Source organism: Seriola aureovittata, chromosome 14 (genome assembly GCF_021018895.1).
Source record: "Seriola aureovittata isolate HTS-2021-v1 ecotype China chromosome 14, ASM2101889v1, whole genome shotgun sequence".
Classification (NCBI taxonomy): domain Eukaryota; kingdom Metazoa; phylum Chordata; class Actinopteri; order Carangiformes; family Carangidae; genus Seriola; species Seriola aureovittata.
In genome coordinates, this window is record NC_079377.1 from 26,108,430 (window position 1) to 26,135,700 (window position 27,271).

A 27,271-nucleotide genomic window follows, 5' to 3' on the forward strand; every position below is an offset into this window, starting at 1 on the left:
GATGTAACTTATGTTCACACAATATATTTATTTGTTAAATGACAATGTGACCCTGAGATTCCTTCATTTGTTCCCTCAATTCAATCAACAACCAGGACTGGATCAGAGTTTCCATTTAATTTATTTTTTTATTTTCATTTTGCTCCAACATGAAACCAAAGCTGAGACGCTGCTGTAACAATATGAGGAAACAATCAAGTCAAACTCTGGTGAATGTGGATTAAATAACTGGATTAATCCTCGACTCCTGAAACATTAAATCATTTCTCCAAAGATTAAAAGACACTTTGAATTTTTCATTTATAAACATGAAAAAAAAAATGTTCAGATGAGTCTGAGTCCATTTCTACAACAGCTGTTTCACCATCATCTCAAATAAATGATTGTTTAAATAAATAAATAAATAGATTGAACTCCGCATGACAGGCAGATGTCAGACACCATGTTTTGTTTTCGGTCAGTACAGGAAGTCGCACAGTTTTTTAAAATAAAATTAAATAAATAAAACCTGGCAGCTTTGTGTTGGTTTGTTAAAACAAAGTATGAACGTGCAGAGCCACTGCGAACCAGCAGAGGGAGCTCTGACCACATTTATATTATCTTCTTCTACATTCCAGCTCAGGGACAAATCCAGAGACATAAAGAAGTTTATAGTTTCTCTCCTCGGCTGCTGAACCTTCAGCTTTCAGTTTGGTTTAATGACAGAATCATGATCTGTATCTTAAAGAGGAACTCAAAGACAAAACCTGGTTCAGATGTGAACCGCTTTTAAAGATCGTCTGTGATCCTGTCACGTGCTCGGGGAATGGGGGTCATCATCACTTCCTGTTTGGTCGGAGCCCCTCTCTCAGGAGAGGTTTGGACCTGGTCTGTCTGGGGGGAGCGTCACTCTGCGGGGACGCACTTGTGCTCCCGGAGGCTCCTCCTGGAGGAGAAGCTGCGGCTGCAGGTGGAGCAGGTGAACGGTCTGTTTCCGGTGTGAACCAGCAGGTGAGTCTTCAGGTTGTTGTTCTGGCTGAACCTCTTGCTGCAGACGCTGCACTCGAATGGTTTCTCTCCGCTGTGGACGCGCTTGTGTCGGACCAGGTTCTGCGAAACGCTGAAGTTCTTGCCGCAGACTTCGCAGATGAACGGCTTCTCCCCGCTGTGAGTGCGCACGTGGAGGTTGGCGCTCGCCTGCGTGGAGAAGGTTTTATCGCACTGAGCGCAGTTGAACGGTTTCCCCTCTGAGTGTCTGCGGCGGTGTGTCCTCAGGTAGCTCAGCGAGCTGTAGCCGCGGCCGCACACGTCACAAGAGAAGGGTTTACCGTCGCCGTGCAGCTGCAGGTGCGTCTTCAGCACCTGGGCGGAGGTGAAGCTCTTCCCACACTCCTCACAGGTGTGTGCTCTCTGCCCGCTGTGTGCCAGCTCGTGACGTTTCAGGGATGTGGATGAGGAGAAGTTCTTCCCGCACTCTCCACAGCTGAACGGTTTGACGCCCGCGTGGCTCCTCTCATGGACGAGCAGGGCGCCGCGCTGTCTGAAGCCCTTGCCGCAGGCGTTGCAGATGAACGCCCACTCTGCGCTGTGCACGGCGCGGTGCACCTTCAGATGTCCGGCCTGCGTGAAGCTGCGGCCGCACACGTCACAGCTGAAGTTGCGGCGGCCGGAGTGGATGAGGCGGTGGCGGCTCAGGTTGGCCGACACGCTGAAGCTCTTCCCGCAGGTGTCGCAGGTGAAGCCCTTCTCCCCAGTGTGCACGCGGCGGTGGACCGACAGGCTGCTCCTGCTGGAGAAACTGTTGCCGCACTGCTCGCAGGTGTGCGGCCGCTCACCTGTGTGCGTCCTCAGGTGAGCCTTGAGGCCGCTGTGCTGGCTGAACACCTTCCCGCAGACGCTGCAGGTGAACGGCTTCAGACCTCTGTGGACCGTCAGCTGGTGGATGTGGACGCTGCGGCGCGTGGTGAATCCCTTCTCACAGGTGGGACATTTAAAGGGTTTGTCCTTCAGGTGGACTCTCTGGTGAGCGGACAGGTAACTGTGTTTGGAGAACTCCTTCCCGCACTCCGCACACTTGAACTTCCCGCCTGTCCTCTGACAGGTGAGCCGGTGCTGCCTGAGGCTGCACCTCGCCGCCAGCGTCTCCCCGCAGGCCGAACAGGTGAGCGGGACTCTGCCGGACACCTGGTGCGTCCGCAGGTGGCTGTGGGTGCCGAACACCTTCCCGCAGTGAGAGCACCTGAACGGCCGCTGCTTGTTGTGGACGGTCAGCTGATGGACTCTGACGCTGCTGCGGGCCGAGAAGCCCCTCCCACAGACGGGACAGGTGAAGGGGCGGTCTCTGCTGTGGACCCGCAGGTGAGAGATCAGGTTGGTCCGTCTGGAGAAGCTGCTGCTGCAGACGCTGCAGCTGAAGCTCCGCCTGCTGCCTGCAGCAGGAGTCTGCTCTGATTGGCTGGGGTCGTCTGTAGGAGCGTCTGATTGGCTTCTCACTTCTTCTGCTGCAGGGGGGGTGGAGTCCTGCTGGTTCTCCTGCTGGTTCTCCTGCCGGTTCTCCTGCTGGTTCTCCTGCTGGTTCTCCTGCTGGTTCTCCTGCTGCCCCCTCAGCTCCTGGTTCTCCTCCAGCAGCCTCCTCAGCTCCTGCAGCAGAACCTCACAGAGCCTCCTCACCACAGACAGCAGCTCCTCCTACAACACACACATTTCAAGTCTTTATTTCTGCTGTTTTTGAACCAGTTTTTCTTAGTCAGGTTTGTCATGAAAACATGTTGTTTCGTTTGTGGAAATGCAAACACAAAGGTCATCTCAGTGTTCTGTTCAGATGTGGACCACATCAGACCCGGTCCACATCAAACCGGCACAGTGGTGGACTCAGTCTGACCCTGTGAACACATCTGCAGCTCTGAGGCTCCATCAGTGTTTCAGCTGCTTCTCCAGAACCTGCTTCCATTGATCCTTCATTATAAATCACACCCGATAACTCATCAATAACTTCTTTACAGAGCTAGTTTAGTGTTTAACTGACAGACATCCCCTGCTGCTAACATCTGCAACATCCAACTAACTAACTACACAACTAACCAGTCTGTGGCCAACTAACCAAACTTTAACTAAGAAACCAGTCAGTCTCTGTGGCTAACTAACCTGTATGTTACCAACCTCCGTCTGTAACCAACTAACCAGTCTGTAACTAACTAACCAGTCCGTGACCAACTAACCAAACTGTAGCTAACTAACCGGCAGTAACTGACCTCGGTCTGTGAGTTTCCCGGGTCCAGTCTCTGGCAGATTTCAGTTTTCGCGGTCACGGTGAACTCCTCCATGACGGAAGAGACGAGCCGCTGAACACAAGGCGCCATTTTACAGAAACAGACAAATAAAGTTGAAATAAAGACAAAGATAAAAAACTACGGCAACTTCAGCAGCAGAGACAGACGGAGGACCGGTGTGTTGTTTTTACCGACAGTTTTCACTTACGGCAGCTTTTACGACAGAAGGAGCGGAGAGAAGGCGCCTATCGCCCCCTGCTGGACGGAGGTCAGAAACACAACGAGTAAATAAACAATTAATACAAAATAAAATGGTAAAAATGAGATCCATAATGATAAAAATATAAAAAGTTAATTATCAAAATAAAAAAATAAGTAATTGTGTCTATTCTTCATTTATGATTAAATCAGTTGTATGTAAAAACAGAAACAGCTGAGTTCATGTTTATTACAAAATGTTTATTTCTGTACATTTACATCAGTGATACAGAGTGATCTGATCAACAGTTAATTAAATGACTAATCAACAAATGCATTTATTAACATACATTGTAATCTTACTGTGTGAGCTTCAAACTAAAAATCTATAAAATCTAATTTCACTGTTCATTAAAAATCATCTGAGGAGGATCATATTCATGTTTCATCATATATTAAAATATATTGAACTGTGGGTGAGGTGAGTTTTACTGTGGGTCTGATGAAGCTGCTGTGACGGACGCCCTGCAGCTACGACTCTAACATTTGACTGTTTAATATCTTTGTTTTGGTCTGAAACATGTTCTGACCTCAGTTTATTTTCTCATTTTAACTTTTAAATTCCAGATTCATCTGAAGATCCTGAGAAGAAGATAAAAAAGAATCAGAAATAAAACAGATTTCCTTTTCTGTCACAAGGCACAGATTGTTGTTTAGCGCTCAATGAAAATAATCTCTGAGGAGGAAAATACATAAAAGACTAACGACAGTAAATCAGACACTTGAAAGGTGATTTGATGTTGATATTCAGAGGTTTTAAGGCTGACGTGATCAGACGTGTTGTTTGCATGTCTGTCTCCTGGGTCAGTGTCTGACGACAGAGCAGGAGACTGAACACAGGAGCAACTGACCTGTCTCACTCCTCACCAGGTGATTCACCTGTTGTCATGTGGTTCAGGTGTTCTCTCTGCTAAAACCATCTGGAAACCTAAACACCGGCAGGCCTGATTGATGCCTTCTCATAAAATTATTCAAAACCCTCTCATAGTCCCCCCCCCCCCACACACACACACACACACCTGCTCCTTAGCACCAAAAGACTGAGCATCTCCAGGTCACACCTGAGGAACGATGATGTCATCTGTACCTGAGAAGCCGCTCAGTCCCCACCCACCCCCTCCCTCCTACTTCTTCTTCTCCTTCCTGTACAGCTCGTGGGCCTCGATGATCTCCTTGACAACAGACGGGTCGTCCAGGGTCGACACATCGCCAAGGTCACCGGTTGTCTCCATGACGACCTTCCTCAAGATGCGCCTCATGATTTTACCGGAGCGAGTCTTCGGTAACCGCTTCACCACCTGAGAGACAGACTAACTGTTACCAAGGGCAACAGGAGACCTGAGCTCTGATTGGCTGACAGCTGGCTGTTACCTGCGCTTCATTAAAATATTAAATGAACTTGTTAAATCTGACATTGGTTGTGACGCACCAGGAAGTGTTCAGGGACGGCGTACTTGGCGATCTTGGTCGTGACGAGATCTCTGAGCTGCTGCAGGATGACGGGCGGGGCGTCACCAACGTCCTCCTTCAAAACCACGAAGGCAAACGGTACTGAGAGTGCACACACACACACACACACACACACACACACACACACACACACACACACACACACACACACACACACACACACACACACACACACACACACACTTCAGTTTACTCTCATTAACCAACATCATCATAAAGAAACTGTCACAGACGAATAACTAACTTTGATTTGATTCATTAATGATTTTCAGACGTTTGATTGTTGTTGTCATAGAAACAGTTTGGCTGTAAGTGCACGGTCTGACCAGCAGGAGGCAGCAGAGTGTCAGAGATCAAACACCTCATGTTTGCATGTTAAAACCCAGAGGATGATGGGAGTTGAAGTTCAACTCTCACCTTCTCCTTTGATGTCATGTGGGATTCCGATCACAGCTGTTTCTGGAACAGCTGGATGTTCATCCTGCACAAACAAACAACAACAACATCAGTTTATTATTGTTTTCAGCTGAAACACTAAATAGACTTTTAAATAAGAGCAATATAGATCCTGACAAGGACCTTCATATTATTCCCTCCTTTCATCTCATCTCATTTCTTCATTTCATAAAAATCCCATTTCATGTCATCTCCTCATCTCATCCTGAATTCTCACTTTGTTTTATCTTGACTGTCATTTTCAGCTCATCTCATCCAGCCTTTTCTCTCATATAACTCTCATGTGTTCTCAGCTCATAATTTCTCATCACATTTAATTCTTCTTTCATCAAATCTCATGTCATCGTTTTGTCATCTCATCTTTGATCACGTCGACAAGAGATTTAAAAAAACAAGCTCTAATTCTTAAAATTCAGTTTTGTTAAACCTTTAATAGTCAGGAGAATTAATATTAGCGGTTAATGTTTGTGTGTGTGCTGCGTCTCACCAGAGCGTCCTCTATCTCTGCTGTACCCAGACGGTGACCGCTGACGTTTATGACATCATCCATGCGACCAGTTATCTGGTAGTAACCGTCCTCTGAGCGGTACGCTCCATCACCGGTGAAATAATGGCCTGATATAAAAAATAATAACATCAGCTCTCAGACTGAGGTGATGGACCGAGCGACTGCAGAGGGTTTTTATTTTTACCGACCAGGAAACGGTTTGAAATAAGCATCGATGAATCTCTGGTGGTCTCCGTAGATACTTCGAGCCATTCCAGGCCACGGCTGACTGATACACAGAGCTCCACTGACGGAGTCACCGGACAGAGCTTCACCCTGAAGATCAACAACATGACAACACACACACAGTCACAGAACAACCATGTAACAGGAAGTATAAATACACATTCTGCTGAAGAGAAACAGTCCAGGTTCAGTGACGAATTACAGCAGATGATGAACCTCAAACTCACTGAGTGACGATTAAAATCAATCTGTAATTCTGTCTTACATCTTCCTGCTATTGGTTCACAAGATGAAACTGAAACTTTAAAGCTCCTCCAGTGTAAAGGTGTGTGTCCATGTGTAGTGTGATTATAGATCAGCTCTAGCTTCTATATTAATACTGTGAAAGTATCAAAGCCTCAGTCCACAGAGAAATGCACACAGCCTGTATTCAGAAACTGAGCCTTAAAACCAGCCGTCAGGACTTCTGGAACTTTGTGATGTCACAACAAAGCAGTCACCAAGCCCCGCCCACCTGGACCCACCATCCAAACCTTGCAGGATTTGGTTTCTCTGAGTGTTTTTACCTGAAATCTGCTATATTTTTATTGGATCACTCAGAAAACAGTCAGCCAATCAGAAGAGAGGCTCAGAGCCTCCTCTGTTCTGATTGGCTCACAGACCTGTTGTTACTAGAGCTGCAGAGAGAAGCCTGAGAGAGGAGATGTGAAACTACACTGAGATGGTTTTTATATCTTCTGATGGATCAACACTTCAAATAAAACACAGAAGAAGAAGAAAGTATGGAGCTTTAGAACAGACAGTGTTACTGTAGTCTTCCTCAGTGTTACTGTAGTCTTCCTCAGTGTTACTGTAGTCTTCCTCAGTGTTAACGGGTCAGTGTTAAGTGCAAATTAAATCCTGGACTCAGTGTTTGTCAAACAGTAGGAACAGTGATCTTCATCATCATCATCTTCATCAGTTAGTTAAACTGTGAGAGGATTTCAGAGAAAGTGAAGTGACCTCGACCTCCTGTGAGGATGAGAGTGGAACTGAAGGAGGCCTAATCTAATCTAATCTACGCTCAGTAACCAGCGCTGATGAATCCTGGAGCGCAGCAGCAGATTACAGCTCTGCAGCAGAGGGAGGGACGAGGGGAAACTAGCGGATAATTAATTTGGGGGAGCAGCAATGATCCCAACACGGTCTGAAAGTCTGTTAACCAAAGCAAACAGATGCTGCCGGGCCTGTTTTAATTGAAAGATTAAACTGAGAAAGAGAGAGAGGGGTGTCATTCGAAGGCTCGTTCGACCTCTCACATCTAAAGGTCAAGTGGGGTTAACGAGACGCAGACTGATGTGAAGCTGATTGGACGAGAGCTCGGCCGCACAGATCCTCGAAGGATCGTCTTTCAAACGGATCTTAAAACTCTCATCAAAGTGAAACCAACGTTTTTCCTTTTGATTCCAGTTTTTTACATTTGTAATTTACACGTCATGTTTATATTTAACATGAATCTGATGATCTGTTTCTTTCCTTGTGCAGAATCAAACCCACAATAAACACGACACACAGAAATATAATATATGACATATACAGTATGTCCCTGTGTGAGAGATGTCACCATGTGTTTATAAACATCCTCTGGATATATGAAGATATAAGTTTATAAGAAGGAAATGAAATATGAAATACTCGTAGTAAATGTACATATAATAAAAAATATCTATGTGGTAGAAAATGTTGTGACCATATATATTAATAATAAATATTCAATATAAGAAAATAAATTAAAAAAAATATATATAATAAAAAAGTCAAAACAACCACAAAATCTCAAATATACGACTCAAAAAAGAAGCAAAACTACAACAAAGAGGTTGTGTGGTTGTGTAGTTGTGCGTCTGTGTTTCCAGGTCACCTCCTCCCCCATGAGAACAGGCTGGATGCCAAAGAACGGCCTCATGGCCATGGCGGGGACGATGGGCGCTCCTTCCTCTGCAGGACGAGGGGCGATGCAGACTCCTCCCGTCTCTAAAGAGAGAGCAACAAAACCACGACTTCAAAATAAAAGTCTCCACTCTGATGATGTGTTCAAGTGCAGCATGTTAGATAATTAACCAGGTATGAACACACTGAAGAATAATAGACTAAAGTCTGATGGAACAGAGTCACGATAAACTCTCTTCTTCTTCTTCTTCTTCTTCTTCTTCTTCTTCTTCTTCAGTGGTTTAATGAGATTCAGCTCCACCAGCTTTAGTCTTTCTTTATTTAAATGTATTTGTGTCATTTACAGTGATATATATTTTGTATCAGATGAAATGTGGGAACAGTTCCTGCTCTCTGCCACCAGGGGGCCTCGTGTTTCCTCTGCAGCTTTAATTTCCTTTAATTTCTTAATTTATTGGGGCTTTTTCTCCTGCTGACAGAAGGAAGCAGCTGGTCACTCAGAGCTCTGCTGATTGTCCAGGAATTAGGTCACACTCTCTCTCTGTCAGTGATCCTGGACTGTCCTGTCCTGGGGGTTGTGTGTGTGTGTGTGTGTGTGTGTGTGTGTGTGTGTGTTTGTGTGTGTGTGTTAATTGAGAGCTGCAGATGTTCTGCTGCTAATCGGTTAAATTAGGGTTGAAGAGAGAATCAGACGGACTGGGACGGTCAGAGAACCAGAACTAGACCAGCAGAGACAGAGACCTGGACCCAGGTCTCCTTTAACCAGCTGGTTACATTCAAACTGAGCACAGGTGAGTGTGGGCGTGTCTCACCTGTCTGCCACCAGGTGTCCACCAGAGGACACCGTCCATCTCCAACCACACTGTGGAACCAGTGCCAGGCCTCATGGTTAATGGGCTCTCCCACTGCACACACACACACACACACACACACACACACACACACACACACACACACACACACACTGTTTATATGGTTTTACTGCACCTCTATCAGCTTCCAGACTTTACATGTCCTGACTGTGTGTGTGTGTGTGTGTGTGTGTGTGTGTGTGTGTGTGTGTGTGTGTGTGTGTGTGTGTGTTCCAGTTTGTTCTCGTTTGAAGTGGATCCAGGTCTGAACCTATAACACAGTTAACATCTGGGTTATCAATAGATCAAATATTGATCTTTGATCTGTGTCCATAGGATCACACAGATTGGATGTCAGTGTAATCAGTGTGTGTGTGATAACGACACGGCATCAGGAGATAATTAACGTTGTATAAAGTCATTAACTCCAGGTCAGTTGTTCTACTGGCATCTGAACAAGAAGAAGGAATCCTTGTTGCCTGCTGTTTGTCAGTGATCACTGTGTTTGTTAATATATTTGACCTCGTTGTGTTTTTAACTCTTTCTTCCTTGTTCTCAGTGTATTTGTTATTAATATAGCGTCTCTGTGTTTCCACTAATCTGCTTCATGACAAGCGTCAAACTGAAACCAGAGACAGAGTCATGTGACCGTCATGTGACGCGGTCGCTGTCAGATATTAGAGGTTTGTCTTTCTGTCATTATGTTCTTCAGCTTCTATTAAAAGCTTCGGCTGCTGTGGTGGATGAAAACGTCGCAACAATGAACAGAGTTTAATCGGAGGGAAGAACATCACAGAACATTCACCACATGTAAAATAACAGCTCCTGATCATTTCTCAACGGCTGTTTGATCATTACAGGACATCGAGTTCAACATTAAGACAGTCGATATTCATCTGAGTCTCTGCTGTCACCGCGTCAGTTTGCCCTTCCATTATCAGAAGAATTGACGATGAGGATATTATTGCGAAATCTACAGAAATGTTTGACCTCATGTTTCCTCAGGTTTAGTGGGAGAACTGAAAGGACTGCAGTGCAGACGGTGCAGACGGTGCAGAGACGGTGCAGAGACGGTGCAGAGACGGTGCAGAGACGGTGCAGAGACGGTGCAGACGGTGCAGAGACGGTGCAGAGACGGTGCAGAGACGGTGCAGAGACGGTGCAGAGACGGTGCAGAGACGGTACAGAGACGGTACAGACGGTGCAGAGACGGTGCAGAGACGGTGCAGAGACGGTGCAGAGACGGTACAGAGACGGTACAGACGGTGCAGAGACGGTGCAGAGACGGTGCAGAGACGGTGCAGATGGTGCAGAGACGGTGCAGAGACGGTGCAGATGGTGCAGAGACGGTGCAGAGACGGTGCAGACGGTGCAGAGACGGTGCAGAGACGGTGCAGACAGTGCAGAGACGGTGCAGAGAGACGGTGCAGAGACGGTGCAGAGACGGTGCAGAGACGGTGCAGACGGTGCAGAGACGTGCAGAGACGGTGCAGAGACGGTGCAGACGTGCAGACGGTGCAGAGACGGTGCAGAGACGGTACAGACGGTGCAGAGACGGTACAGACGGTGCAGAGACGGTGCAGAGACGGTGCAGAGACGGTGCAGAGACGGTACAGACGGTGCAGATGGTGCAGAGACGGTACAGACGGTGCAGAGACGGTACAGAGACGGTGCAGAGAGACGGTACAGACGGTACAGACGGTGCAGAGACGGTACAGACGGTGCAGACGGTGCAGAGACGGTACAGACGGTGCAGAGACGGTGCAGACGGTGCAGAGACGGTACAGACGGTGCAGACAGTGCAGAGACGGTACAGACGGTGCAGACGGTGCAGAGACAGTACAGACGGTGCAGACGGTGCAGAGACGGTACAGACGGTGCAGACGGTGCAGAGACGGTACAGACGGTGCAGACGGTGCAGACGGTGCAGAGACGGTACAGACGGTACAGACGGTGCAGACGGTGCAGAGACGGTACAGACGGTGCAGACGGTGCAGAGACGGTACAGACGGTGCAGACGGTGCAGAGACGGTACAGACGGTGCAGACGGTGCAGACGGTGCAGAGACGGTACAGACGGTACAGACGGTGCAGAGACAGTACAGACGGTGCAGAGACAGTACAGACGGTGCAGAGACAGTACAGACGGTGCAGACGGTGCAGAGACAGTACAGACGGTGCAGAGACAGTACAGACGGTGCAGACGGTGCAGAGACAGTACAGATGGTGCAGAGACAGTACAGACGGTGCAGACGGTGCAGAGACAGTACAGACGGTGCAGAGACAGTACAGACGGTGCAGACGGTGCAGAGACAGTACAGACGGTGCAGAGACAGTAGAGACAGTACAGACGGTGCAGACGGTGCAGAGACAGTACAGACGGTGCAGACGGTGCAGAGACAGTACAGATGGTGCAGAGACAGTACAGACGGTGCAGAGACAGTACAGACGGTGCAGAGACAGTACAGACGGTGCAGATATTACAGACGGTACAGACGATACGTAATGTAAGGACATTTGAAACCACATGACCCACTTTGCCTGTATGTGACTGATGGTTAATGTGATGTGAGGCGGTTAACAGGGTAACAGAGTAACCAAGGTAACAACTTCAAGGTTTTATTCTTCATGTCATCGTAACTGTCAACGTGTCTGTTGTCATTGGTTACTGACCTGATCCCAGCGTCCTCAGAGACGAGCGGTCGTACTTCTTCACCCAGCTCTCGTCGTACTTCAGCAGCAGACGCAGAGCGGTGGGAGCTCCGTAGAACTGAGTGATCCTCAAACGCTCCACCGTCTCCCAGTACCTGCCTGAACACATCACACTGCCACATCAAACAACCTTTATTTAAAACATGTTGCAGAACAGTGGCTCAGGTGTGAGCAGGTGCACCGTCCATTAGTGTTGTCATTGTTCCATTCATGCAGAGGAATCGTTATTTCCAGGCGTCCTACTTTAACGAACGCCCAGAGATTTAATCAGATCAACATCGTGTTTGTTCAGAATGACCTTTACACCTGTGAAGCTTTTTAAGGGACGTTAAATGGCGTGGCTGTGGTGGATTTTGATGTTTTACCATGAAACAGGAAGTTGTTGTAACTCTATTCTACATCATGTTTGATGACAGTCCCACACTGAGGACATCTGCATGCTAATATGATGTCAGTCACAGCGCCACCTCAGTGTTTCCTTCTGCACCGAGCAACGAACAGTAAACAAGTCAAAGGTCACGGCCACATCAAAGTGACGTAAAGGTCACATGACCTCATGGTGATGTAGGTCACGAGCTGTTAGGGCCGAGCAGCCAATCAGAGCTGAGAGGAATCACGACTGTAAAACAATACAGGTGAGATAAAGTGACTCCGCCCCTCGACTGCAGGTGATAAACCAACGTTAACAACATTAATAAGTAACCAAACACCACCCCCCCCGCCCCCCCCCCCCCCGCCCCCCCCACCTGTTCAGTCAATACTCTGCAAACAGCTTCACTGAACCTGACTCTTACTGTACAGCACACCTGACAGGTGAAGACAAGGTGAATTTAACACATGCACATGAAAATACAAAATATGGGTTTGATCTGTGTGTGACTCTGTGGACAGAGAGCAGCAGAGCAGGAACATGGTCTGTGTATCAGCCACAGTGAACAGACGCTCAGGTTCTTGTTATTGACCCAGAACCTCAGACAGCCACGGTCCATACGTCACAAGCTCAGGAACCGATCCTGTCACCTCCAGTACACAGAGAGTTAGCATTAGCACAACCGCTAACACTGTGTCAGCCACTGCCAGTTACACACTAAAAAACAACAAACAAATAATAGATGCTAACTATGCTAACCCTTTTGAACAGATGCTAACTAGCTAACCATACTGAACAGATGCTAACTAGCTAACCATACTGAGCAGATGCTAGTCCCTGGTTCTGGTCTCAACAGACCGCTCATCTGAATCTGAGGATTTTTACAGAGTTAAAAACATGGAGGAACTTTAAATGAAGTGTAGCTGCGTCTCTGGGACACTCTCTGGTGGACCAGTAGCTGTCAGGAGCCACAGTGTCTCAGCGTCTCAGTGTTTCAGCTCTCTGACGTCAGGATTAGATGATGATGTTACGCCTCCATCTTTATGTGATTCAGCAGCTTGTATGAAGAACTGTACCTGAAGACTTGGTCTTTAATGACCTGAGGTCTTCCTGCTATGCTCTTTTTACCCAGGAAGCCTTGGAAGTTGACTCTGTATTAATATCCCAGCATGCATTTCACACTAACCAATGGCAATGATGGAGACAGACTCACAGCTGTTATTGTGTCATTAAATTAAGTTTTTAAGTCATTAACCGATTATATTTGAAATATGCAGCTCCGTGTTTGGCTGTTTATTAGTGAAATGCATGCAGGGAGTTTTTCCTGAATATGAGGGACGTGTATGTGTGTGGAGCTCTGTGCCCAGGTGTGGGTCTCACCTGGGTCTGGGTAGACAGGTGTGCTCTCAAACAGGACGGTGGTGGCGCCGTTACACAGAGGACCGTACACCACGTAACTGTGGCCCGTTATCCAGCCGACGTCCGCCATGCAGCCGAACACGTCGCCGTCTCGGTAATCAAACACGTACTGAAACACACACGACACTACGGTGTTACTGAATCACTCAGACTGATGACAACACACCGTTTCCTCCAACACTGCTGAACCACATTTCCCAGAAGCCTCAGCGTCAGTTCAGTTTAATTTCCAGTCTGACACATAAGGTTGAATTTCTCCTTAGCTAAGGGAGTTATTTAAGGCTGGTGCACAGAGGTTTCCTTTGTTCAGGCATTTGAAGGTGAGGGGGGGGGTTGTTTAGATCACAAACAAAATGGCTGAAAAGCGAAGTGAGGATCCTAGCAACGCCACTCTCTCTCTCTCTCTCTGTGTCTCAGTGTCTCTCGCCCTGGCGTGGACCCAGCAGTCCTTGTCTTTTTCTGATAAAGCAGCTTTTGTTCTGTTGTTTCATCCAAACAAACAGCGAGCCAACCCCCCCCCCCCCCCCCCCCCCACAACCCCGAGCTGCTAAGCTGCTTTAGAAATTAGCACTGATAAATATTTGGCAGCGATGGAGGGGGGTGGGGGGGTGGAGGGGTCATTATGGTTCATGTTTTTATTCAATTACCATCATCATCATCATCATCATCACGTCACTAAAAACACACGCAGAGGAAACAGATGTTTCTGCCTGTCAATCACAAAAAAGCTAATTTAAAGCTTTCAGAGGTCAGAGATCTGGCTGCAGCGCTTCTTCCTGCTCCTGCTCCTGCTCCTGCTCCTGCTCCTCCTCCCCCTCCTCCTCCCCCTCCTCCTCCTCCCCCTCCTCCTCCTGCTCCTGCTCCTGCTCCTGCTCCTGCTCCTGCTCCTGCTCCTCCTCCCCCTCCTCCTGCTCCTGCTCCTCCTCCTGCTCCTGCTCCTCCTCCCCCTCCTCCTCCTCCTCCCCCTCCTCTCCTGCTCCTGCTCCTCCTCCCCCTCCTCCTCCTCCCCCTCCTCCTCCTGCTCCTCCTCCCCCTCCTCCTCCTGCTCCTGCTCCTCCTCCCCCTCCTCCTCCCCCTCCTCCTCCTGCTCCTCCTCCCCCTCCTCCCCCTCCTCCCCCTCCCCCTGCTCCCCCTCCTGCTCCTCCTCCTCCTCCTCCTCCTCCCCCTCCTCCTCCTCCTCCCCCCCCCCCCCCTCCCCCTGAGGACAAACAGCAGTGTTTTTGTTTGGCCTGTGGTGTGATTGCTCTTTTGTCTTGAGTCCAGCAGCAGCTCTGGTGACGGAGACTGAAGCAGTGACCGACAAACACTGAGTCCCAGCGTTTCATTCATATTAATACTGTTAATAAATAATATATATTCAAGTAGGATGTAGTGAATATCAAGGAAACAGTGTGTGTGACAGAAAGAAAGAAAGAAAGAAAGAAAGAAGCAAAGAAAAGGGAGGAAGGAGGTAAGGAGGGAAACAAAAGGTAAGGAAGCAGAAGAGGAGATAGGGAAGGAAATAAGGAGATACATTAGGAAATGAAGAGGAAGTGTGTGTGTGTGTGTGTGTGTGGTGTGTGTGTCTGTGTCTGTGTGTGTGTGTGTGTCTGTGTGTCTGTGTGTGTCTGTGTGTGTGTGTGTCTGTGTGTGTGTCTGTGTCTGTGTGTGTGTGTGTCTGTGTGTGTGTCTGTGTGTGGGTCTGTGTCTGTGTGTGTGTGTGTCTGTGTGTGTGTCTGTGTGTGGGTCTGTGTCTGTGTGTCTGTCTGTGTCTGTGTGTATCTGTGTGTGTGTGTGTGTGTGTGTGTGTGTGTCTGTGTGTGTGTGTGTCTGTGTGTGTGTGTCTGTCTGTGTCTGTGTGTGTGTGTGTGTGTGTGTGTGTGTGTGTGTGTGTGTGTACCTGGTGGGTCAGTGAGGTGTACAGCAGGTATCCAGCCTGTGTGTGGACGATGCCTTTAGGTTTCCCTGTACTTCCTGACGTGTAGAGAAGAAACAGGAAGTCCTCACTGTCCAGAGGCTCTGGAGGACACACTGATGCATGATGGGACATCACCTGCAAGGTGAACCATGTGACTGTTACACTACAATTGTGTATGACAGAGCTGCTGCTAACAGGAACAATGATCAGGTGTGTTGATCAGGTGATGATGGGCGTGTCTCACCTCCTCCAGGGAGACGTCCCTCTCTCCCATCACTGCAGGCTGCTCCGTCCTCTGAGAGACGAAGACGTGTTGGACGGAGGGACAGGTCTTCACTGCAGCGTCCACTGTGGCCTTCAGGTGGACGAGCCGGCCCCCCCGCACACCTTGATTACAGGTGAGCACGGCTTTACACTGAGCTGAGACAAGCACACGGGACGGATCAATCACTGTGATCAGAGTAATGATCAATGATCAGCTGACAGCTTCCTGTTCACAGTATCTACTGAGCTGCACTGTTTGACCAGCTGAGGCCCCCGGGGGTAAACTCTGCCTTCTGGCCCCCACATGTCAGTTTCATTCACTTTCTATAGTGTGTATTTTCATGTGGAAACACACTGAGATCCTTCGGATCAGAGGAAACAGTCTGTTTCCTCTCGTCTCTGTTGATCAGTGATGAAGCGACTGTGACTGAAAGTATCAGCTGAGTGAGTCCAGACATCTGCTGCCGCCGCTCAGATAATCCAACTGACTAACGTCTGTGTCCCGCCTCGCTCTGTCTCTGCTCTCGGGACGTTTGAACCTTGGAGCTTTTTCAACTGCTGTAAACATGAAATCACTTTAGAGACTGTGAGACCTTCATTCTGAATAAACCTGGATCTGCTCAGAGCTTCAGCTCGTCACAGCTTAGTTATTAAACTCGTCTGTCAAATATATTTTTATATCCTCCTTCAGAAGGTGTGAGAACTCCTCTGATCCTCCTGTGTATAAACTCAGCTGCAGTCCCATCATGCTCTGCTGCTCCCGCCGCTTAGTCGGCCGTGATAAATGTTGAATGTCATGTTTGGGTTTTCTGAGGCAGAGACTGTTTCCAAAACACAGACGTCCTTGACTCTGACCCACAGATCCAGATCCAGATCCAGATCCAGATCCAGAGGCTGGTAAACCACTGAGCTGCACTGCTCTCTGATGACTCCGCTGTGGACGAGGTTTATATTATATATATATATGATATATATTATATATGTATATGTTCATGAGAGTGAGGCTGGGACTGTGTGTAACATCAGAGGAGCTGGAGGTCAAACGTGAGGAAGGTAAACAGGAAACTGCTGCTGTGACCTGATCCATGAAAAGCTTCCTGCAGTCGGACCGGAGCGACAGAACGTCTGACTCTCAGCAGACGACTCGGACCTGAAAGAGACTTCCTGTTCAGACGAGTCTCAGACCGACCCTGAGACCGATCGAGACCAGCAACTCCACCATGATTTACATGATGGTCTACAGCGGGGGGGCCACATGAGGCCCCGCACTCTCAAACAAACGGCCCCTGAAACTCTAACTGACCCTCTGTGATTAAAACATGTTCAACATCAGAACATCAGTCTGAACTTTCTTCTTCTTCTCTCATGATGTTTCTCCGCCCAGAGAGGAAGCAGTTATTTCTAATAGACAGATACTTTATTTATTTATCTACTTTTCATGAGTTTTACTCTTTGTTTCCTAAAGAACAAACATAAACAACATAAAGAGAAAGAGAATCCATCTTCATACTTATATCAAACCATATTCATTCTGCACATGGAGGGAAAAACATAATAACATCAGGTCATTGATCCATATCTATATAAACATATTGACTATTGATGCTTTAAGGAAAATGATATGGAGTAAAAAGTGAACAGGTTGTGAGGAGGTGAAAACATGAACGAGGCCTTAAACCTAAAGTTTGGCCAGTGAAGTGAAACCCTCCTTCAGGACTGAGTCCAGTCCGGTCCGACTCACCGTCCTGGATCCTCCCGGCCAGAGCCTCCGAGCTGAAGCCAGCGAACACCACCGTGTGCACCGCGCCGATACGAGCGCACGCCAACATGGCCGCCACCGCCAGCGGTGAGACCGGCATGTAGATGGCCACCCTGTCCCCCTTCTGGATCCCATGGCTCTTCAGGGTGTTGGCGAGGCGGCAGGTCGTCTCCAGCAGCTCCCTGAGGAACAGACCACAGGAAACTGAGGAGGAGGAGGAGGAAGAACAGGGAGCTCCTATGTTGAAAGTAAACAGCTTCACACTCAGGTTTAATTTCATTTCTGTTCACACATTTAAAACAAAACATTCATAAGCTCTCAAACCGTCGTTTATTCACCTTCAGAGAAATCTTTCATTTTTAATTTCCTCAGTTTTATTTTTGAAGATATTTGAGTAAAATTCCTTCTTTTCCTCCATGTTTATCTGTTTTAACACTTATTAACATTAATACTGTTTTCATTGTCCAATTCCAGTTATAAACACTTCTTCTTTGCTCTTTTATTCTGCGTTCTATTGTTTTATTTTACATGTTATTGTGTTTCTTTTTAAATAACTTGTTTTCCAGTAAAAAAGCAGAAAGACCTTTAATTTGAAACATCTGCAGGATGTGTTGAGGACCATAAGTTCTGACTAGTTTTAATTCATAGTTCGTAATTTCACTTCATTTTTAAAACAAACCTGATTGAGTCAGAATGAAAAACATCAGATCAGTGAAGCAGGTAAAACAAGAGAAAAAATCATCTCCTGATGAATGTCCAACCAGGTGAACATGTGCTTCACCTGCACCTTTACATTTATGGACTTCCTGTACATTTAGGACGACTGATGGAAACAAAGGTAAAGGTCAGTATCGTCTGCGTAGAGGATGATCACAGGGACCTTATCACTGATCTCTGTCAGATTAGAGGTTCACAGGTGTTCGTACCTGTACGTGACCTTCACCTCTGTGCCGGGTTCATCTCTCTCCCAGATCAGAGCCACTCGTTCTGGATGTTTCTCAACATGGACGTCCAGACAGTTCACTGAAAGACAGACGGACGCCACAGGACGTTAACTGACGTCAGTTTTTCAGCATCTCAGATTTTCTGTTCTTTTCTCTCACAGAATCTGAATGTCTGAGTTTCCAACTGTCGATTAGACAAAACAAAGACCTGATCAGTTCAATAATTGATAGATTATTAAATGATGAAAATTGGACTGCGAATAACACAGCGTTCTGTAGATCACAGTGTGACATCAGGTTTAACACTCATCTGTGAAAACATTACTGCACTGAGGAGTGGAAACTATTCAATTAATCAATTAATCGATCAATCGATCAAAAGGAAAAGAAACCAGCACATATTTTCAGTTAACTGTAATTAAAGCAGAGATAACAAACATCCTCTGACTCTTCTTTAAATCTTTTCTTCGTCCTCTGTGATAATGAAGTGAAAGTTTTTACTGTTATCTGATATTTTATAAACCAAACCAGCAACTGATTAAATGATAATGAAGATAATTTTTAGTTGCAGCTGCACTGCATCTGAAAGTATGGAGGCCCAGAGGGACAAAAAGGGTCAGTTGCTCAAAACAAACTTAAGTCTTCTCCTTAAGGTTTCCTTAATATTTTCATTGAAGTATTTGAGGTTTTCTCTTCATCTTGGTTTTACACTAAGGAATCCCTTAAAGTCAGTTACTGTGTCACAAAAGACCTTAGCAACCGAAGTGAGGAAACAACTGTTCAACAAACGTTTGTGTTATGTAGTTATTAACACACACACACACACACACACACACACACACCACACACACACACCGTCCTGAAGGAAACTTCATGTTTCATCCTGTGATTGAACATTAATCCTGGATTTCAGACGGAGGATCTTGTTGCTTCACACAATCATTTATGTAACACACAGAAAATACAAAATCAGATCTGATACAAATCATCCGTCGTCGTTATTGGAATATTATTGGATTGTTATTGGATTGTTATTGGATTATTATTGGATTATTATTGGATTATTGGAGACAGAAAAACAACAGAGGAGGATAAAGAGACAATAAAGTCTCTGCAGAGACACTGTGGTTCCTGTGACAGATTATACATGTGGCTCTCACACTAACAGAATATAATGGTTGTATATAGAATATAATAGAGAAGTAATAAATAGTACAGACTCTGTTTCAAATGTTCAGTTACTGGATGTGACAAAAGTTTCATTTGACTAAATGAAGATGAGACTGAAACGTATTGAGAGAATATCACAGCTTCATATGACGAACCCACACAGCAGCCATGTTTGTAACAGTGACCTTTGACCTTTTGGCTCCGTTATGTGGGTTCAGATCAGTTGAATGATTGTATCATATTATTATATTATTATATTTGGTAATGGTTGTGTTATGGTGTCAGTTTAGTGACATGTCATTTACTAATTAAGATTCAACTTTCATGTTTCATTAACACTTCCTGTCGAGTTCATGTCAAAATAAAAGCCTGTGAGATGAACATTGTTTGGTGTTATTATTTATTGTGATCAGATCACATGTTTGTGGGAGGAAAACCGGAGAACCCGGAGAAAAAACCCACGCGGGGGGGGGGGCAACCTCACAGAGAGAAGAAAAGAAGAAGAAGAAGAAGAAGAAGAAGGTGGTTTCTTCTTCTCTCTGTGAGGATGTAGTCCTGAGCCCCCGTGTTGCCCTGAAGGGCAGGGGGGGGGGTTAGGGGGGGTCAGGGAGGAGAACATGGGGCAGCAGTAGAGGTTACTGTGGGGGGGCAGGTGTGACTCCCCCAGACCTCCTAAAGAAGTGGACGAAGCGTCTCCATAGAGACTTCCTCTTGGGTCTCCTCTGCTCCTCCAGCTTGGTGATTCTGTCCATCAGCTGCTCCGTGGTCCTGGCGCTCTGCTCCTCCTTCTCCTGCAGAACCTGCTGGACGGTCTCCAGCGCCTCCACCAGCTCGGACTTCTCCTTGTCCCACTGGAGCCTCTGCTGCTCCAGGTCTTGCTGAGCCTGGATCAGCGCTGCCTTCAGACAGGAGGTTTCTTGACTGTGTTGGTCCAGGGGACGCGACCCGTCGTCCCCCTGCTGGCCAGGTGACAGCTCCAGGTCGTGTTGGGCCTGGTCCAGAGCCAGCTGGACTCTGGCGGTCTCCTGGACCTGTGTGGCGAGGCGGGTCTCGGCCTCCTGCTTCTTCTGGGTCTCGGCTCTCAGAGCTTCCTCCAGCTCTTGGATTTTTCTTGCAGCTTCCTCTCTCATCTGGGTGAAGGTGGACATGGCGTCGAGGATGAACGTTGTCTCCTTCTCCTCGCCGATCTCCTGCTTCACCTGGTCCGAGTCCTGGACCAGGTCTTGCTGCTCCTGCTCTGAGATCCTCTGGTCGTTCTGGTCCATGAGCCGGTTCAGCTCTCTCTCTGGAATCTGAAGGAGAGCCTGTCGGCTGAGATCCAGGTCCAGGTCCAGACCGGTGTCTTGGGTCTCCTCCTCTCCCTCCTCTTCGAGCTCTTCTTCTGAAGAACTCTGGATGTGGAAATGGAGCTGCATCCAGGAGTCGAGGTCGAGCCCGTCCTGGAGGGTGGAGGTGGTGTGGGGGGGGGCGGGCTGAGGTCCTGACTCTGTCATCATTGCTTCCATGGGCGAGTGTGGAGATCCTGGTAGAAGTTGTAGTGTGGCGTCTTCTCTGTGTCTGAGTTTGTGACTGACTCACTTCTGCTGCTTCACTTCTTATAATCAACTGTCATGACATCATCGGCTTTGATCTCAGATCTTTACATACTATGTGAAGATCTGAGATCAAAGTCACGGGTGGGGGGGGGGCGATGATGTCATGACCTTCTAGAACCCAACCTGTGATGTCACATTGTTTGACCGTTACATTCTAATTTATTGTTTATTTTCAAATCGAATCAGATTTATTTGAAAATTGAATATATTGAATAAATTCACCAAAAAACAAAACTACTTTAAACATGTTTTGGAGTCTTCCTCCTCCTCCTCCTCCTCCTCCTCCAGAAGAAGAGGAACCTCCTCCTCCTCTTCCTCCTCCTCTTCTCTCCTCCTCCTCTCCTCCTCCTCTCCTCCTCTTCGAGCTCTTCTTCTGAAGAACTCTGGATGTGGAAATGGAGCTGCATCCAGGAGTCGAGGTCGAGCCCGTCCTGGAGGGTGGAGGTGGTGTGGGGGGGGGCGGGCTGAGGTCCTGACTCTGTCATCATTGCTTCCATGGGCGAGTGTGGAGATCCTGGTAGAAGTTGTAGTGTGGCGTCTTCTCTGTGTCTGAGTTTGTGACTGACTCACTTCTGCTGCTTCACTTCTTATAATCAACTGTCATGACATCATCGGCTTTGATCTCAGATCTTTACATACTATGTGAAGATCTGAGATCAAAGTCACGGGTGGGGGGGGGCGGGCTGAGGTCCTGACTCTGTCATCATTGCTTCCATGGGCGAGTGTGGAGATCCTGGTAGAAGTTGTAGTGTGGCGTCTTCTCTGTGTCTGAGTTTGTGACTGACTCACTTCTGCTGCTTCACTTCTTATAATCAACTGTCATGACATCATCGGCTTTGATCTCAGATCTTTACATACTATGTGAAGATCTGAGATCAAAGTCACGGGTGGGGGGGGGCGGGCTGAGGTCCTGACTCTGTCATCATTGCTTCCATGGGCGAGTGTGGAGATCCTGGTAGAAGTTGTAGTGTGGCGTCTTCTCTGTGTCTGAGTTTGTGACTGACTCACTTCTGCTGCTTCACTTCTTATAATCAACTGTCATGACATCATCGGCTTTGATCTCAGATCTTTACATACTATGTGAAGATCTGAGATCAAAGTCACGGGTGGGGGGGGGCGGGCTGAGGTCCTGACTCTGTCATCATTGCTTCCATGGGCGAGTGTGGAGATCCTGGTAGAAGTTGTAGTGTGGCGTCTTCTCTGTGTCTGAGTTTGTGACTGACTCACTTCTGCTGCTTCACTTCTTATAATCAACTGTCATGACATCATCGGCTTTGATCTCAGATCTTTACATACTATGTGAAGATCTGAGATCAAAGTCACGGGTGGGGGGGGGCGGGCTGAGGTCCTGACTCTGTCATCATTGCTTCCATGGGCGAGTGTGGAGATCCTGGTAGAAGTTGTAGTGTGGCGTCTTCTCTGTGTCTGAGTTTGTGACTGACTCACTTCTGCTGCTTCACTTCTTATAATCAACTGTCATGACATCATCGGCTTTGATCTCAGATCTTTACATACTATGTGAAGATCTGAGATCAAAGTCACGGGTGGGGGGGGGCGGGCTGAGGTCCTGACTCTGTCATCATTGCTTCCATGGGCGAGTGTGGAGATCCTGGTAGAAGTTGTAGTGTGGCGTCTTCTCTGTGTCTGAGTTTGTGACTGACTCACTTCTGCTGCTTCACTTCTTATAATCAACTGTCATGACATCATCGGCTTTGATCTCAGATCTTTACATACTATGTGAAGATCTGAGATCAAAGTCACGGGTGGGGGGGGGCGGGCTGAGGTCCTGACTCTGTCATCATTGCTTCCATGGGCGAGTGTGGAGATCCTGGTAGAAGTTGTAGTGTGGCGTCTTCTCTGTGTCTGAGTTTGTGACTGACTCACTTCTGCTGCTTCACTTCTTATAATCAACTGTCATGACATCATCGGCTTTGATCTCAGATCTTTACATACTATGTGAAGATCTGAGATCAAAGTCACGGGTGGGGGGGGGGGCGATGATGTCATGACCTTCTAGAACCCAACCTGTGATGTCACATTGTTTGACCGTTACATTCTAATTTATTGTTTATTTTCAAATCGAATCAGATTTATTTGAAAATAAACAAATAAATTCACCAAAAAACAAAACTACTTTAAACATGTTTTGGAGTCTTCCTCCTCCTCCTCCTCCTCTTCCTCCTCCTCCTCTTTCTCTTCCTCCTTCTCCTCCTCACGTGTTTTAAAGCTGCAGCGATTCATTGATCAGTCGATCAAACTTTTACACACGTCACAATGACTTTTTTCCTTTTATTTAAATTGATGAAATGAAAGAAACAATCTAATAATGTTTTAAATCTATTGATATATGAAGTCATCACCTGGTTCTGACTCATTTAATCATTTTAACTCTTTTATCTCGTCTTACTGCCCCCCCCCGTTGTATAACCTTTCAAATGTTTTTAAAAGTTTTTTTATCATTAATCTTTATTGTTCGTCCTCACTTTTATCTTGAAAATCTCTTTATAACTGTATAAATAATTATAATCACTTTTATTTTCAAAACTGACCAAACACTGACATTTTCAAAGTAAAACTCAGCTTTTCTCTAGACTTTTACTTTGAAATGACTATAACTTTTACTACAGTTTTTTTGCTGTTGTTGACCTTCACAATAAGATTTTATTGTTTTCTCCAGTAAATTCACACAGTGAGGTCGGGTCACTCTGTCAGTCATTAGTCATTACACTGAAGCATTATGGGAAACTTTACAGAGATATGATCACTGAGAACCAGAGGAGGAGGCGGGAAAAGTTCAGAGCCAGTCAGACCAAGGAGCGTGTGTTTTCTCATGTCTGTCAGTCAGCAGGTTCACAGTCAGAGTCCTGAACTGGTCTAAACCGGTCCTGGTCCAGAGACCGGTCCTGGTCCAGGGAGGAACCAGTTCAACGTTGATGTGGATCCAGTTTTTATCAACACGTTCATCATTAAATAATGTTTGAATCATATTGATGCTGCTGAGATCGATGAGTTTGTACATTTTGATGCAGATCGAGAAAATAATCGGATCAATAGGTAATCAGATCATAATCGGATCAATAGGTAATCAGATCATAATCGGATCAATAGGTAATCAGATCATCTGGAGCTGCTGGTATATGGTAGAATGTTGAAACAGACAGAGCTGTAGTGATGACATCATTGTTTAATATATATACTGTACAGGTTAATTCAGCTCCAGGTGTATGGATTGTATAATAATGACGTCATCGTGTCACACAGGTAAGATAGGTAAGATAGGTAAAACAGCTGGGAGGTGTATGGATTAAACATATAAACATGTGTAGGACTGTTTCAGTCCAGTTACGAGGTTTTACCACAAACTTTAATCCAGAACTAACAAATCCAAATCCTGATCAGATGGCGGATTAACTGATCACCGATCAGTTTATTGATCACTGATCTTCGGTCAGATTGTTTGGTAAACTCACCGGACACATTGAGCTTCCCTCCCAGAAACCAGCTGATCTTCCCGCTGCTCAGCTCGCAGTCCCGGACCCGCTCAAACGGCTTCACCCAGCGGAGTCTGTCCGCGGCGGCGGATCCCCAGAACCGATCCGGATCCGTGAGCGAGAGCCGGTACAGATCCCGGTGGGACAGACGGGAAAGCTGGTGGCTCCAGGTGCCCGGTGGAGGTGTAGGAGGAGCGGGCACGGAGGACAGACAGCACCGGTGCTGTTGTTGACATAGTCCCGGTCCCGGTGTCCTGCAGCGGCTCAGGAGGGTCCTGAAGAACCCGGCCCCCCTGCTGCGGTGAGCGGCCATGTTGATCCTCTGCATCCAGAACCGAAACTGACTCACATCACAAACACAAGCTCTCTCTGCCTGTCTCTCTCCCTCCCCCACTTCCTCCTTCACTCCCCCACTTCCTCTCTCTCTCTCTCTCTCTCTCTCTCTCTCTCTCTCTCTCTCTCTCTCTCTCAGGTGTTCGCAGGTGTCTGGAGGTATGGAGTCACTTTAGCGCCAAAACCTGTGAGGCCTTGATCTGACAGGTCCACTATTCCAGATCAATTCTGGGAAACTTTCCTAATCAGCTGTTTGGTTCTAATTATATAATAATTCATGTTAATTATATGCTAATTAAAGGCCTATTGAGATTTTTTTAAACAGTAAATAATGTCACAGTGAAATTACACCTGTCTCCACAGAGCTGTGTGACGTCACTGTGAAATTTTGTGATGTCGATATTTAATTTCCCACATCTTAAAAAAACTGCAGAAATATTTTCCTCCAAATTCTCATGAAAACACATGAAATATCCATTTTTGTGTTTCTCATGTAGAGACTTTAGTTTTTTATATTTGAACCTTTTACAGTTTATATTTGGAATCAATAAGTAAACTGATCAATTTATCAATAATTAATTGAAGTTGTTTTTGTAATTGATCAGACTCACAAAGATTTGAAAAGATATATTGTATCTGTATTAGGAAAATCCAGCACATTCCTCATCATAAAAACTATATTATATCACGGACACAGAACTTGTGTTGCCTTCACTGCTCTACGTACATTTGCATTTTTCTCTTCATGTCTACTTTTGACTCGCTCAGTGGCCGTCACGTCCAGAGGGATGACGTGTGACTACAGGTGTATGAGTATAAACCAGACTGTATTAACATGCGTCCACTCTCCTGTTGTCAGTCCTCTGTTTCCTGAAATTCTCACGAAGTATCATAACAATTATTCTTAATAATAATTACATAATAATTATCTCAGTGTCCCGTATTAAATCAGTAAATAAAACTATCAAATTAATAATAAAAACAAACTCAAATAAAATGTGTGACAGAACCATTATAATGTAAAATAATCCTATAAATATTAAAGACTGAGTTCGTCATCATGAAATGTTATTTTGACTTTTCACAATAAAAGCCTGTTTTGGGTCATTTTAATTTAAGTCCAGTATTTTTATTTCTTATTAATTATTCCATTGTCTTTATTCTTATCATACAGTAAATGTGAGTCTCTCAGTGTTAGTGACTGATGTGTTAAACTATGAGTTTTATGTTTTTATATAAACTGAGTAAAAATCTGGTGTTTCAAAGTAAAACTAATGAACAGTCACTTTCAGTTCAGATTCAGTCATGATCAAACTGTCACTTGAAAAAGCTGGAAACGGATTTACAGTTAAAACTTGTCGTGAGACTGAAACTTCTCAGATTTTAAACGTATAAAATCACGTGAAAGTTTCAGATTATTGACAAACAGATCAGATCATGAAATTTAATATCTAAAAAGGATAAAAAAGGATCATAATTTATCACAAGATGAACATTATGAGATCAGTGACGTGCTCTGGCGGCTGCTGCCCCCTGTAGGTCAACAGGGGGACTGCAGGTTAAAGCTTTTATATTCAGACTTTCATTAAATTTCATATTTAAATGTGTTTTAAGTTTAAAGGAGAATTTACTATATAAATGCAAAAGAATGAAGCCAAACTGAAGCTTAAAGATTCCAAGTTAATATGAATCAAATTATAAAGATGTGGTTGTAGATGTACGATCACAATGTAAGGTCCACTTACACACTTGTTCCAGAGCTTTCCTGGGGACCACATGGTCTTCATCAGCAGATGGCGTTCGCCCTGTCTTCATGTAACTGTAAACATCCTGTCACATGTTCATTCTCGGAAACACTCTTGACTAAAGGTCCACTTACTCACTTATTCATCAGCTGACGAGGTCTGTGTGGGTACGGTCGAAAGCTCCAGAACAGGCCTGGAAGTGGACCTTGAGTGGTGTTGTTTCTGTCAGGCTCAAACAGAATATAAATATATTATGAAATATGAATTATGATTTAATACTAAAGATTTAAATGAATTTCTCTTGGGGAAAAATAAAGTTTGAATTATTGAAATGAAAACAAAGAAACTGACACAGGATCAGTTTGTGTTTGGACTGAACTCTTTAAGGAGATTAATTCTGCAGGGATCAGATTAGTTTGGATCTATTGTTGTTTGTTTGTTTGTCTGATGACATTAATGATGATGTTAAAACCTGCAGCTCGTTAAGTCTTTCCCAGTAACATGTTGCCTCCACAACAACAAGCATTAATAATCTTTCAGGTTGGGGTAGGTTATATTATATATTATATTTAATATTATCTTAGATTCAAACTGCAGGAAATAACATTAAGATGAAATCTTGGATTAT

The 27,271-nt window shown here is 45.8% G+C and overlaps 2 protein-coding genes across 2 annotated transcripts; both read right to left on the reverse strand.

Moving 5' to 3' along the window:
• Positions 1-8: 8 nt before the first annotated feature.
• LOC130180927 (oocyte zinc finger protein XlCOF6-like) lies at positions 9-3,535 on the reverse strand. The gene is made up of 2 exons (XM_056394585.1): positions 3,231-3,535; positions 9-2,667 (listed from the first exon to the last, which is right to left on the reverse strand). Exons 1-2 carry the CDS (start codon positions 3,336-3,338, stop codon positions 886-888), a joined length of 1,890 nt encoding a protein of 629 aa, XP_056250560.1. The 5' UTR covers positions 3,339-3,535; the 3' UTR covers positions 9-885.
• A 145-nt stretch (positions 3,536-3,680) lies between these two features.
• On the reverse strand, positions 3,681-27,250 carry acss1 (acyl-CoA synthetase short chain family member 1). Its single transcript, XM_056394584.1, has 15 exons — positions 26,644-27,250; positions 24,545-24,887; positions 18,292-18,388; positions 17,348-17,547; positions 15,587-15,762; positions 15,325-15,477; positions 13,407-13,554; positions 11,618-11,755; positions 8,907-8,999; positions 8,066-8,178; positions 6,129-6,255; positions 5,920-6,047; positions 5,394-5,457; positions 4,936-5,057; positions 3,681-4,804 (listed from the first exon to the last, which is right to left on the reverse strand). Exons 1-15 carry the CDS (start codon positions 26,683-26,685, stop codon positions 4,631-4,633), a joined length of 2,118 nt encoding a protein of 705 aa, XP_056250559.1. The 5' UTR covers positions 26,686-27,250; the 3' UTR covers positions 3,681-4,630.
• Between the last annotated feature and the right edge of the window lie 21 nt (positions 27,251-27,271).